We start from the raw sequence: 14,228 nt of genomic DNA, 5'->3' as shown, positions 1-14,228 counted from the left end.
ATTATTTACTTAAAATAAGCTTCTAAATATTGCTGAACAGTTACTTAAAAGTTAGTTTTGTCTTATTTAAAGTGCACTAATAGTAGAAATTAGACCAAAATAACTTAAGAGTTTGTGTTTTTGCAATGCAGATTGTAAAGTTTCCCATAACCATCCACACACAAATACATTTCATAATGTTGGGCTCCAGCAGTGAGCCCTGTAGAACACCTATTGTAACTTTTTAATGTGTTGACTTTTCTACAAATTTTTCATGCTATCTCTTTTTTTCTATATATTTTGTTATTTTTTTTACTCAGTAAAAAGTTAGTTTGGTAAAGTCACATGACACAACTTTAACTTTTTGATTGTCTTGATGAATGCCTTTTAACAGAACAAGTATTTAAAATGTGTAAATATAAAAGATTTCCAAAGTTTGGCCACCTCTACCTGAGCAGAGGTTTTAATTTTTAATTTTCTGCTTGGACTGACCCACAGCTTGAGCCATTATCATAGCTAATATCTGAGACATAATGGAGGAAAGCTGTGATTAGCAGATCCGAATGCATAATGTATGGCAGCAAATAGTCAGCTGGGGCAATTTGCTCTTCACTACTTATCTTTTTCCTCCAGTGTTTGACATAATTAAAGGCTGTTTTTTGAACAGAGCTGTCTGCCTCCACTCAAGGTAATCAGCACAAAAAAAAGCTTTACAGGATTTACAAATCCATTATTTTTTAATTTATGTTTAATGTACTGAGAATTACAGCAGGAAAAAAGCACCCTAATGATTTTCCTTTTACACAACATTTTAATTTTGTGTAAATTCTTTTTTCTGTTATTGTTATTGTTTACTCAATATTGATGTTAAATTGATGCTGCTATATTGCCTGAATGGTTCAGTCTTTTCCCAGAGTCATTTAAAAACCGAGTTGGAGATGAGGAAGAGGAAAATTTGAGCCAAAATATTTGGCACTGGTGCAGCAGGTGCTTTGATTCCAAAAAAACCTCTGCTTTCTGTCAGAAGCTGATAAAACAATATATATATAACCTTAAAAGTAAGAAGTAGCTACACAAGTGTCGTTCTTTGAATAGTTGTTATCTTGAGTCGCAGTTAGTCTTTGCAACATTAGCTTAAGTTGACAAATAGCTTAATTCAAAGCAGCTTTTCTTGTTTTCTTGTTAAGTTGTGTATTTATTAGCTTGATATTTCTATTCTAGCTGATTTCTGTCTGATTTTCCAAAATGAGAATCCGCTGACAGTTGTTTAGCAGTAGTAAGATATTGACGATTCACAACTCTGTCACAAAACCCCACCTAAAAGAGCAAGCAAATGTACACTTTCAAAATCTATCTTTATTTCTAATTACCTACAGGGGTTTTGTGGTGGTATAAGTTTAATAACTTCTATTGAAAGTCATTAAAATGTAATGAATTGAGCCATCTGAATAATGAAGTCTTCATCATTATTCAGAAGAGATGAGAGCAGTGGTGCATTTCAACTCCCAACACGTTCTAATAGTATTTTAATTTTGCTACATGTATTACACAACATGGAAAATTAGAGCAGCAGCTAACGCTCCTAAAACATATTTTTAGATTTTAATTTGCCAGAAAGATTGAGTGCATCCTCTCTGCAGGACATTTTATAAATTCAGGCTTCATATTCTGGCTAGACTAGTTACAGCTTCTCGTCTTTTTGTCAGAGTTTCAGAGGAGCTGATTCTGTCCGGACATAACAGACAAATGAAAGAATCAGAAAATCTGTCCAAGAAAAAAAATTTAAGGGGACCTGTTATGCAAATTTTACATTTTGCATGTTTTTGAACTTCCATTTGGGTTTCTACTTCTTCTAAAAACAACCCAAACACTTAAAAAGAAAACTCATCCAGTTTTTGGAAATAAGTTAATGTTTTTTGGTTTCAAAAACCTCCAGAATGTGATGTCACAAATCAGCAGGCACTGTGGCGTTACCTAGCAACCCCTGCCGAACCCAGCCCTGTCACCTAGCAACCCAAGTTGAGCTGCAGGACATTAAGTAAAATGGCTGCTGGAAAAGACAAAAGTTTAGTTGTTGACTTACCGTCCAGAAACCCCTTGTTGAATTCTTGTTGGTTGTGCTGGAGGCTCCACTTCTGCTTTTCAAAGATGTACGGTTGTGTAATTGCACATCTGTTTGCTGCCATTTTCACATGCAAGTGTAAACGTTGAGTTGGGGGCGTGGCCAGCAGCAGCTTATTTGGGTTTAAACTGACAAGACGCACTATAACGGTTCATTCTGACTAAAAATCTCAAAATTTTACAAAAAATGTAATAAACATGTTTTGTACAGACCATAGACCTATCATAACCTGTTTAAGGAACCACAATCTGTAATATTTAAGAATCCACTTAAAGACTTGAGTCCAATTTCACATGTTGGGTTTCTTCTCATACAAGGAAGTGACCTTCCTTCCATTTCATTCAAAATGTCCTCCACAAGCAGCATGTTCCCACAATCCAAGAAGAATTGGTGATGATGTGTGAATCAATCACAATATCACAAAACCAAAATGAAAACAAAGTCACTTAAAATTAAAACTTTGACATTTTGGATCTAAATATGATGATAATGCATCCAGTCAGAGCCTCTCCACTCAAAATAAAACCTGCCCTTTATCAAATATACTGCTTAACTACACCAGTTATATTCCATAAGTTGCAAAACATTACAAATAGATTGCATTTATTTATTATTTGAAACATAAACTACTGTTACTGATGATGTCATTGAACCGACAGTGGAAAATAAACGTGGAAATCTGCGATGCAGACCAATGTGAACTTGAGGCTTCAGAGAATCTAACAATCCTGAGCTTGGATTTATTTAATAAATGCAGAGATGTAAAACCTCTGCTCTCTTTTTCCATGCAGTCTGGGAAATGATCTTTGCTTTTAAACATTTATTGGTAAAACTTCTCTATTACAGGACTAGTTTGTTAAAAGCAAAAATATTCATTGAACTTTACCCCTGAATTAAAGTTAAATGTGGGTTCAGACAGCAATTATTTCCTCTGTTACTTCCTGATCCTCAGTCTGACCTGATGATGAATTATAAGGTCACAAAATCAAATCAGAGGATTCGTGTGGACGGACTCAGACTGCCTATTATTCCCAGCGCGTTTGTTCTTGTGTTGGAAGTTTCCTTCGTGTCGGCTCGACGTTTTGTTTTATTTACAGACAGTGACTCATGAGTTGGGTAACCAAGAAATCGAAGCTTTATTTTCTTTTCTGTTCTCTTGGGAAAGTTTGGCAAAGACCAAAAGTAAAGGAAGCAATAGTATCTCTGATATGTCATTAATATCATTTGATGTGGATTGGATCATCTTTGTGTTAATCTTTTGCACTTTAGTCAACAAACCACCTGAACTTTGCAAACTCCCAAGAGTGGAAGTGGCCAAATCAGAAAATATATTGCAGATGTTTTTTTGTCCAAAGCTCCGGTAATGTGTCATAATCACAAATCCACAAAATCAATGTTACTTGCAATAAAAGTACGAAAATGAATTTGCTTAATGGAAACATACCCATTTTTTTAAAAATTGCTGTTTTCAATCAAAAGTTGCCAGCTATGTTGAAGTAGATATATTTCTCAGAACTGCAATGCAAAAAATTTTTTTGCATTACATGATTTTTTTGCAAAACAGCCGAATGTTACTACTGGCAAAAATGACAAAAAAGACGACAGGAAGTGGTACGATGAAGCTTCCTGTCACTCCATTTTTGCTTTTGTAAAACCGGAAGTTGCGCTCAGTGTTTCCTTAAGAGGTTTTTGTGTTGTTTCCTTCAGTGGTTCTTGGTGCAGCGCCCCCACAGGTGGGGAGAGGAACAGGTTCTTCAAAGTGTTTGGTTTGTTTGACTCAGTGCAGCGTGAAAACAAACCGCACCACCTGAAAATGTAACAAATGTTGCAATTTTGGCCACAAATTGAACCGAGTCTACATGTTAAAAGCATCAGGAGGTAAACTAAATATTTAATGAAGTGTGTGTGTTTATCAGTTTGTATTGCAAAACCAAAATATGAACAGTATGGAGTGTGACTTCATATTTTCTGGTGAGCATACAGACAATAGTCTTCTATAAAAAAGAAAAACAATAACAATGGTTCAGGAGGTACAGCAGCGTCTCTTCTTCCTAATAAACCCGAGGGAAACCATGCTGGTTGAGAACATCCTGTTGTTATTCCATCGCTGCTTCAAAAAAAAAAAATCTCAATATGATTTTCAATAAGAAAGTTCTGTAGGAGGTCGACTCGACAGAACAGCAAAACATTTTGTTCCCAAAGCAGAAATCTGTTGTCTGCAAATCCTCTGAGTGCTTCTTTTCCAGTCAGACACAGAAATCAACACAATGAACCGCAGTCTAACAAAAGCTGCTGGATTGTTAGCAAAACTTTAGAACCCATAAAAGTGAAGGTTACATTTAATAAAATTTCCATTTGCTCTCATTCTGATCTTTGTTCCTGTTATTTCCAAATGAAGGTAAAGTAGACGACAGAAAGCTCTTCCAAACTGAAGAACTGTTTCATGGTAAATGTAACACGGCCTTTTAAAGCTCTAATTAGCCATTAACATTTTCCCCCTGGTTGTAAATTTCTCCGTTTTTAACAAAGTGCCTTTAACATTATAAAGAGTCAAGAGTTTAATTTAGTCATTCTGGTCTGCTTTCCGCCCTTCCTCTCGTCCGTTATCAGGAGACGGATAAGCAGTTTAATAAGAGTGACTGTCTCTGTGTCTGATTTAATGTGATATAGACAAATATCCAAAAGGCAAAATTAAAACAAATGAAGTGTGAAGTGTGCATGTTATGAGTGAGGACAGAGGCTCTCTGGCTTCCAGGGCCACAGTAATGATGAGTTATTTTTAGACATATTGACTTTGTTTGACTCAAAAGTTTTGCTTAAATTGTGTCAACTGTTTTGAAGTTAGAGTTACTTTATGGTATATTTAATGCAAATGCCTTAATGCACTTGAAATAAGACAAAACTAACTTCAAAGTAACTTTCTACTATGTGTAGGAGGTTTTTTTTAAGTCAATAATTCCTTAATATTGATGAGAATTTAGTTTCCCTGGCCGATAATTTCACTTATGTGGGAAAAATTTCATATTGTTTGAAATAATAATAGCACTTTTTCATCAATATTAAGGAATTATTTACTTAAAACAAGCCAATATTCCTGCTGAAAAGTTACTTTTAAGTTAGCTTTGTCTTATTTCAGATGTGCGAAAACCAGAAACTCAAAAAAATACTTGGTAAGATTTTGTGTTTTTGCAGTGTGTGCTCTGGAAAAGTTACATTTGACGTTCTAAACGTTGGCATTAACGCGCAACATGCTGTTTACCCTGTAATGTATTTCAAAATATTCAAATTCAGAATACTTTATTTTCTGACAGGATTTTGTTTAAATGCTGTTTTTTTTTTTTACTCCAGTTCTTACCAGCATTTTTACTCTGATACGCGTCATCCGGACATTTACCATTTTTAATACCAATAACATTTCATGATATATATCGTTACCGCCACTCATGAATTTTATACCACATCCCTCAAATGGAACAAAAAACATGTAAATGTGAATTTTATATAATACGTCACTTTTAAGAAATTTTATTTTATGTTTTATCTGGTTGTTTTTGTTAATATTAAAATTAATTTGACGACCAAAAACATTTAATTGTGGCAAAAAAAAAGAAAACTAAAATACTTTCTCACTGTAGAATCCATCCTGCAAGTTCTGAGTTTTATCTTTTTGCTCTTTCTTCAACACAACAGACCAGAGCTTCCTGTTTGTTGCAAAACAGAGTCCCTGATCATGCATAGATATGAAATATCAGAGGTGTGACCAAGTCACTGTGTTGCAAGTCTCAAGTAAGTCTCAAGTCTCTGTCCTCAAGTCCGAGTCAAGTCTCAAGTAAAGAAGGCAAAAGTCGAGTCAAGTCTCAAGTCAGGAACCTTTAATTTCAAGTCATTTCGAGTCGTTTTTATTTTTTTATAATTTGCAATTATACATAAAATTCAAATAATAGACCATTTGTTATTTTTAAAATATGTATTTGAGGTTCATTTGTGATCCTCTTATTCATCTGGTATTCTTCAAATCTGTCAGAAGTAAACAGATGTCAGAAAATAAATTACAGCCATTCATGAATTACATTTGACTTCAGTTTACTCCTTCTATTCATAAATAAACATCAACACTACAACAATCATAGTTTTCAAAAAATGAAATAAGTATAAATGAAGTTATCACAAGTAAACTCAGGAAGGTCTGGTGCATTTATTTTTCTGCTTTTATTTCTAAGTATGTTAGTTTCAGTCCTCCGTAAATATGGGACAGATATTCTAAACACAAAATTTATTTGGGACAGTCACTGTATTTGGTCTTTTTTTTTTTTTTCCCAGCAAAGCTATACTACTTGGAAATGGGTTCTGTGCGACATGTGACAGTCACGCCGGTCAGTGCATTAAGTCAAAAACAGTTGACTTAATGCACTGACTGCAGTAAACAATATATTGTCAATATAATTTCCCAACGTAGATGTCTTCAAATACACCAACCATCCTTAGATGATACTGGACCCGGCTCATCATCATGATGGGACAGAGAGACTCTGTTCCCTGTGTTCAGGTCCAGAATCTGCTTTCTGTTCCGGAGCCCCGCTCACTATCCACCGGCTTCCTGAGCTAACACGGTGCACATTATTTGTGGAGGCATTTGAAGGACCGGATTTATGGTAAATCATCACCAATTTAACCCGGAGTACACATGCTAATGTAACCCACATAAAGTGGGTATGCCACTTTAAGAGAAGAGGTTAAGGAAGCTGGGTGGTCTGCCTGGCCAATGAGAAGTTTGGTTTCCAGAGCGTCTGGACCAATCAGGGTGCAGGCTGCCATTGTGGATCCCGCCCTTCTCCCCCGGGTCTGCAGTACCGTTGGTTTTGCTCTAGAGATCCGACGCGGTGAGACTGCTGAGCGGGGCAGCGCCAGAGTATGTATCCCGACAGTTAAAAGTATTTTTTACGTGCTGTATTAACTGTATTGTGGATAAACTCTTTTGTAAATAGATTTTATGTTGATTGTCCAGCTTTTGTGCTGGAAATTATTTATTAAATGAATACAAACTGAACTTCAGTTTTTTACCGTTAGAGCCGTTAGGAATCGTTGGCTCTTTCTGGCAGTTATTTCAGCTTGTTCTTCGTAGATAAAAGGTAAAATTTAGGCTTTAACATAATTTTATTTTATTAAGTTTATATTATTTAGATCAAATATGCCTTGTTACATCGTTTAGTGCCCCACGCATCCGGATTGAGACCCACTATACGGTTGTCTGAAGTGTGTCGCACTGAGATCGGTGAGCATATTCGGAGCCTTTTATTTGTGTTTTTGTCGTTTGTTACATTGTTGTTAAAAAAATATCCGTTGTTTTAGTAACTAGGTAATGTTTTGTTACTGTGTTGGAAAGAAGGATTAAAGCTAGAACGGCTTGGTAAAGTCCTGTATTTCTGCTGGTCCTGTCTGTTGACAGGTCAGGTTTTTTATTTATGCTGGATTGTTCCTGAAGTGGATCCTCCTTTGACCTTGATGGCGAGCCTTCCCACCTGGACCTAAAGAGAGAACCAGATTTCGTCTATCCCATTTGGAGTCATGCTGCACCCTGCGGTGTGGTAGGAGAGCAACATACATCTTCACACACGGTTATGTGTGAAACCTACAACTGACATTCTCCATTATTATTGGTTTTTTTTATTTATTGATTTTTGGACAATACTGTTTGGATTGTTTTATTTCGGACATTGTGACGCACAGCTGTGGTGGAAATTCTCCTGTGAATGAAGTTGAATCAAACCAAATTGGGATTAATTTGATTAATCTGCTGACTAATACAATTTGGAGTGCAGATTACCAGGGTGCACCCGGATTATTTGAAATTAAGAATTAGCACTTGGCCAAGTATTATTGTTATTTCTTTTTTTTCATTTTATTGTGTGTAATTTTATTTTCATAATTGTGTGTTTTGTGCAACGGTTAATTGTGTGTTTTCTGTCACTAAAACCAGTTCTTTAAATACACCCAACTGCCCTTGTGTGTCATTTAAACACTCCACTGTGCTCCGATAGCCGAACCTATTGGCCCATTTATCCAAAATATATGTAATACCCTTCTCTACTGTGTTACACTAACACGAAGTTAGCTAAAGTCAACTATCTTACAGCAAAAGAAAAGTGCCACCTACCGATCTTTGTGAAGCTTCAAATGCCGGACAAAGTTGGACGTCGTGGCATCTCCATCCGATATTCTCTTCTTGCATGTTTTACAAGTTGCAGTTCGTTTTTTAGTCGAAAGTTCATAACCTACGTAGCCAAAAGAAATTACTCGCGGAAGCATATTCCAGCGGTTATTTCGTTCCCTGAGCTCTGTAGCTGTGCCGCGTTTTTTTAAACGTCCAAATCCTGTTAATTTGATTGGTTGTGCTGCAGCTACGTACACATACATACATAAGGAGAGAGGAAAAACATAGTGACGGTCTGCGCATATTGATACGGAGTGAGTGAAATTAATTAATGACGCCACTTTATAAATAATGTGTTTTAAATTTTAAGACTTTGAGTAAAAAATATCAAGTCTTTTCAAGTAAACAGCTTCAAGTCGAGTCAAGTCCCAAGTCAATGGCATGAAAGTCAAAGTCAAGTCCGAGTCTTTGAGCATTTTTTCAAGTCAAGTCTCAAGTCGTGATTTTAACGACTCGAGTCTGACTCGAGTCCAAGTCATGTGACTCGAGTCCCCACCTCTGTGAAATATTATCTAATTTCCTAATTATTTTCTCTATGCAGGAGGGCTCTCAGTTTTTATATCTTTGTAGTTTAAACATCAGCAGAATAATGGAGTTTAGGAGCTTCTGGAGGATCATCATCGCGTCAGAAATATTCTGCTCTTTATTCTCTTCAGCTTTCATAAAATCTCAAAAGATGAACTTCAGAAGATGCGCAATGATTTTAAACCCTCAATGTTCTTTCCAGATTTGATTGTTTTTAACAGATGAACATTTTAACCAGTCATTAAAGATTTCTTACACGGCCTTGTGCAATATGTTAACAAGCACTTACAGACATGCAAATTCAGCTGCACTGACTTTTTCCTGACCTTCTTAGTTGATGTATAAAAGATCTGAGGGAGGAAAAATTCAAGAAAATGAAAAGTGTGACGTGAAAATTGTTTTTCAGCATCTCCTGCTAATGTCAGGGTCAGAAATTAACAGAAATTTTCAGCATTGTTTTGTTGCTGGTTTCAGGGTTGCAGTTGCTGATTGAAACACATTCCTGCATTTAAATAACTTTTCTCAGAGATGCTGAAGTTTGTCTTTTTCATTAAAACATCCTGTTTTTTCTGAGCAGTAGATCAGATCAAACTTGGCAAAATTTCAAAAGTTTGTATGTTGAAAACCTGATTTTACTTGGAGTCTCTGCAGGGGTAATTAAAAAAGTTAAATAATAATTAAATGTCATGCATAATCATCTTATAGAACATGCTTTTCAGATGTGGTTTCAGATAAATATGAATTATTAATTAATTATCTCGGTTTGTGTTTTGAAACTAGTAGAAATGTTTCCTTTTGTCAATACTTTCCATTCATAACCAAAATGTTTATGTTTTAATGAAATTAAATTTGAAGTCTTTTAGATTTTTATTTGCTCTAAAGCTTGTGATCTTCTGTTTTCACATCATTTTTATTTTTTAAATTGTCCTTTATTTATTGTTAGAAATTAATTTTGTCAGAAAATAACAAGATATTCAATGACTAACAGGAATTGCTTTGTCCACTGAGTAGAACCGATTAAATTTTCTTTGTGAAAAACAATGAAAGGAAACTGAAAAAAGCAGATGATTAATGAGCCATGAAATAGATGATAAGGTACTTTTATAAGATAATAAACAGTTACATAACTACAGTTTTTTGTAATTAGAGGACAAACTCTTGAAGGCTTTCACTTCACTGCTTTACTGATCCACTTTATACTGAATTATGCTCTAAAAATGTTTAATAATTTAACTCCACCATATGTATGTCTTATTTAAAAATGAACCTGACCTCAGGATGAGTACGGCCTTCAGGCGTTTAGGAATAATATTAATGATAAATGTCCTAGCAAATGAACAGGAGCATTTTGTCCATTTTAATGTTCTTTTTTTCTCTTTATGAGTTCTGCTTGTTGTATTGATCAGGAATGACTAATGCTTTCATTGGTATTTTGTTTCAGTTCACTAGAGGCTGCTTTCTTTTCAGTTTTTCTTATAAAGGGAGTAATTTAGTTTAGTCGTTATGTGAGCATCTCAATATTATTAAAAAGTAACTTTCTTCATTGCATAAAATAGTATTTGAAGCAGCAATTATTAAGTGGAGAAGGCCAGACTAATCTGAGAAAATTTCTAGAAAACTAGGAAATTTCAGAGGATGAAAAGTTTACAATTTGCTAGAAAAAAATCAGAAATGTTGAGAATTTCAAAAGTCTAAAAATGTCAATCTTTGAAACTCATTAATTTCTGTGTTTTTGCAGAAATGTACTCATTTTTTCCCTTTCTACAACAGCCATAATACCCCACTGAGATTTAACACAAATGCACTTCAGTTAAAACAGCAAATTTTCTATTTAGTTTTAAGGTAAAGTTAAATGCACTACAACTGTAAAGCCTGTCTTATTTTAACATAATTCATTATGTTAGACTGAAGTCTACAAAAAATGTTGTAAAACTATACTTTTGCCATTTTTAAGAGCCAATTACAGAATGATAATCACAAACCTGTTTTTGTTTAAATCTGAACTGATTGTTTCCACTTTCTTTTCTTCTTCTCAGTCATATTTTAAACTAGAATTTCAAAAACCATTTGAATAGAAAAATTGGTTTCTGAGTTAAGATTTGTTTCAGAATTGAATCATGACCCTAAAAATTGGAATCGAATCACGAAACATTCACATCTCTTCACTTCAAGACCTTAAATCCAGGATCCAGAACTTACAGAACCAATATTCCCCCAGAAATGACCTTTTCACTTTGTAAATAAACCACTTTCAGTTCTTACTTTGTGTTGCATCTGCATGTAGGTTTGAACCTACAAAAGATAACAGTGCTTTTCTAAAAAGCTGTCAAACCTTCACATTTTTATTCGCAGTGGTTCTTTAATTACAGGAGGAAACAAAATGAGCACTTCCTTTCCTCTGACAGATTCACACAGTGGTAAGAATTTGGCAAAATGTCAAATTTAACTGCTGCAGTTCCAACTTCCAGCTCAGTCTGTGTGAATAAAATCATCTTAAATCCCCCAGAAGGAATTCTGACAATTAGAATTATCATGTTTTTTAGTGCATTTATAAAGGAATTCATCAGGCAAGTCTTATTCCTGATAACTAAATTCTTGTTCAAAAAGCAGATGCTAATTACCAAGTCAGATTAAGTTTATTTGAACCTAAATGGCTGCTCAAAACATGCATATGTAAATATGCTTGAATTCCACCTGCTAATCTGCATTTACACTTGCTCTAACTAAAGCAGATGAAAACACTGGGGAAAAATCTACTTAGTTTTAAAAAGTGGTGTGTTTTGACAAATGTAAGACATTCTTTTAATTAAACCAATGGGATTTTATGGATATTTTATTGAGAATATTTTAACCTTCTGCTGTTTTAGCGATGCTAAAGAGGCTAGGAGAAAATCCTTGAAGCACAGCAGCCACAGTCAGCAAACACATGGGAGCCATGAATGCGGTTTGAATACATATATGAACACCAAGCGGACCAGACACAGGAAGTGGACTACAGCGCAGGGCATTTTGGGTAAATACAACCAAAGCAAACATGTTAGCCTAATGCTAGCAGAAGAAATTACTCCTGTTTTTTTCTAGACAAAAACGAAACGGCTAAAATCTGATGCTACTCCACTTTTGCTGATATAACACAAGAAAAATGCTCTCATCGTCTTCTTCAGAGGTTTTCATGTCATTTCCTTTAGTGGTTCTTGTTGCAGCGCCCCCACAGGCGAGGAGGGGAACAGGTTTTTCAAATAGCTTGTTTGGTTTGATATATTGCAGTGTAAAGAGAAATGTAGCAAGTTGAACTGAGTTTACCAGACTATCAGGTGGGAAAACATACTAAGAACAGTTATTAAAAAATTTATGAAGAAACAGTTAATGAAGATCCCATAATTATTTCATGAAAAAAGAGGAAATGATTTATTCTTTGAAACTAAAATTTACTCTATACCTTTGTTTAATGTTTTTTTTATCTCACATTGGTTAACTTAAAATGTATTTAAATAAACTTTCCTCTCTTCAAAGACTCAACATGCAGCTGAATCTTGCACTTTTTCTGATTTAGACACAATTCACAGAACCTATTTCTGACCTGAAGTCTTACATGAACACAACCTGTTCACATCCATGTGCTGCTTCTTCATCTGCCTGAACGTTTTGAGGAATTACTCATAATCACAGCAGCAACGAGCGCCTCGGCACTTAGGCTGGGAACATCAGAATACACTTGCTGACCGTTGTTTTTCCTCTGAAATTTATTTCCTCTTCTCTGCACCTCGACGCAACATCTTCTGTCTCAAGTGGAAAATGTGTTTTCTGCTCTTTGTGTCACGTGAGGTAATTATGTGTCTCCATGTATGCACAGTGAGCATCAGAAAAAAGAGCTCATTCATGCAGAAAAGCAGCTCTGGAGGAAACAAGTAAGTCCATTAAAGACGTTTTTTTTTTTTTTTGCTTTCACAGTTTTTTCGCTAAAACATTTTTCCAACATTTAACAATTACAGGACATCCTTAATGTGCTTTCATGAGTTGTGACATCTTATGTTCCTGAATTATATAACAACATCCATACTTTTTATTTCATTTTATGTTGCACAGTTATACAACCTTACATCTTTGAAAAACAAAAGTGGAGCCTCCTGCACAACCAACAAGAATGCAGCCAGTGGTTTCTGATAACCTATCATGCTTCCTTGAACAGGTTAGGAAAGACTATGGCCTAAACAAAACATGTTTTTGCACATCTTTAGATTGTGAGGCATTAGTCAGAATGAGTTGTTTTAGGGCCTTTGTCACTGTAAAACCAAATTAGCTGCTTCTAACTCGGTGTTTACAGTTCCATGTGAAAATGGCTGCAAACAGATGCGCAAATATACAAGCATATATCTTTGAAAAGCAGGAGTGGAGCCTCCTGCATAACCAACAAGAATGCAGCAAGTGGTTTCTGGATGGTAAGTAACACGTGGAACTCTGCTGGGGTTGCTAGGTAACGGTGCAACGTCTTTGGAATGTGACTTGATAATAGAGAGGCTTTGTGAAAAGGCTCCTTTTCCAGACACCAAAAAACAGCTGAAAGTTTTTTTTTTAAGTGCTGGACTGTTTTTAGAAGCAGATAATACTCAAATGGAAGAACAAAAACATGGAAAATTGTGAATTTTGCATAACAAATCTCCTCTAACATTTCTTTTCACAGAATAACAGAAGTAAATCAGGAAAAGGTAAGTTGGTTCCTCACACTGAATGCTGGTTTTGTTCATTTAAGGTTCTGAAGAGAAGATGTGATACATTGTGGTGATTTTTTGTCAGAAATTCAAAGCAATCCTGAAGCTTAAAAAGAAAAATGTAGCGAGCAACCAAAGCCGAATTAATGTGGCTGGGCTTTGCTGGGGTTGCTAGGCAACGGCACAGCGCCAATTGAGTGTGTCTTAAAAATTGTGAGGTTTTAAATTGGCTCATTTTCAAGGCACCAAAAGACATGAACTTGTTGGCAAAAAACAGCTGGGTAGGTTTTTTAAGTGCCTTGTTTGTTTTTAGAAGCAACAGAAACACAAATGGAAGAACAAAACAAGCAAAATGTAAATTTTGAGTCACAGGTCTCCTTTAATAAATTTAAGTGGACTTAGCGAAAGACTCCATTTCTTCACTGGACTACCTGAAAGCTGCCACTTTCCCTCCTAAAGCTTTAAAACGCCCACAGTGACATTTAGCAGAAGGTTAATTACAGGCCAGCTCATTCTTCAGGGTTAAAAACGAGGCCTTTCAACAGCACAACACCGTAAGACTAATCAGGAACCCTGCAGCCTAATGAGCTGATCCCAAACAGCAGAGGTCCCTGAACGCATCGTCAGCCCGTCCTGAGGTGTGTCAGGTTAACGCCACAGCGGTCAGCGTGTGGGCGGGCGG

At 35.6% G+C, this 14,228-nt stretch overlaps 1 protein-coding gene across 2 annotated transcripts in view; it reads left to right on the top strand.

The window, feature by feature from the left end:
• The window catches only part of drosha (drosha ribonuclease III), a 533,117-nt gene that overhangs the window by 31,731 nt on the left and 487,158 nt on the right, over positions 1-14,228 (top strand). For both annotated transcript variants that reach the window (XR_004337233.1, XM_032550765.1), the window contains exons 3-5: positions 11,705-11,850; positions 12,691-12,745; positions 13,519-13,543. Coding sequence is in view for 1 of the 2 variants with exons in the window: in XM_032550765.1 (XP_032406656.1) it covers positions 11,777-11,850; positions 12,691-12,745; positions 13,519-13,543 (154 nt within the window). In the remaining variant the exon portion in view is untranslated. The remainder of the gene's footprint in view (positions 1-11,704; positions 11,851-12,690; positions 12,746-13,518; positions 13,544-14,228) is intronic.

Source organism: Xiphophorus hellerii, chromosome 21, assembly GCF_003331165.1.
Source record: "Xiphophorus hellerii strain 12219 chromosome 21, Xiphophorus_hellerii-4.1, whole genome shotgun sequence".
In the NCBI taxonomy this organism is placed as follows: domain Eukaryota; kingdom Metazoa; phylum Chordata; class Actinopteri; order Cyprinodontiformes; family Poeciliidae; genus Xiphophorus; species Xiphophorus hellerii.
The sequence above is the reverse complement of the archived record's forward strand: the minus strand, read 5'-3'. Positions and strand labels throughout refer to the sequence as shown.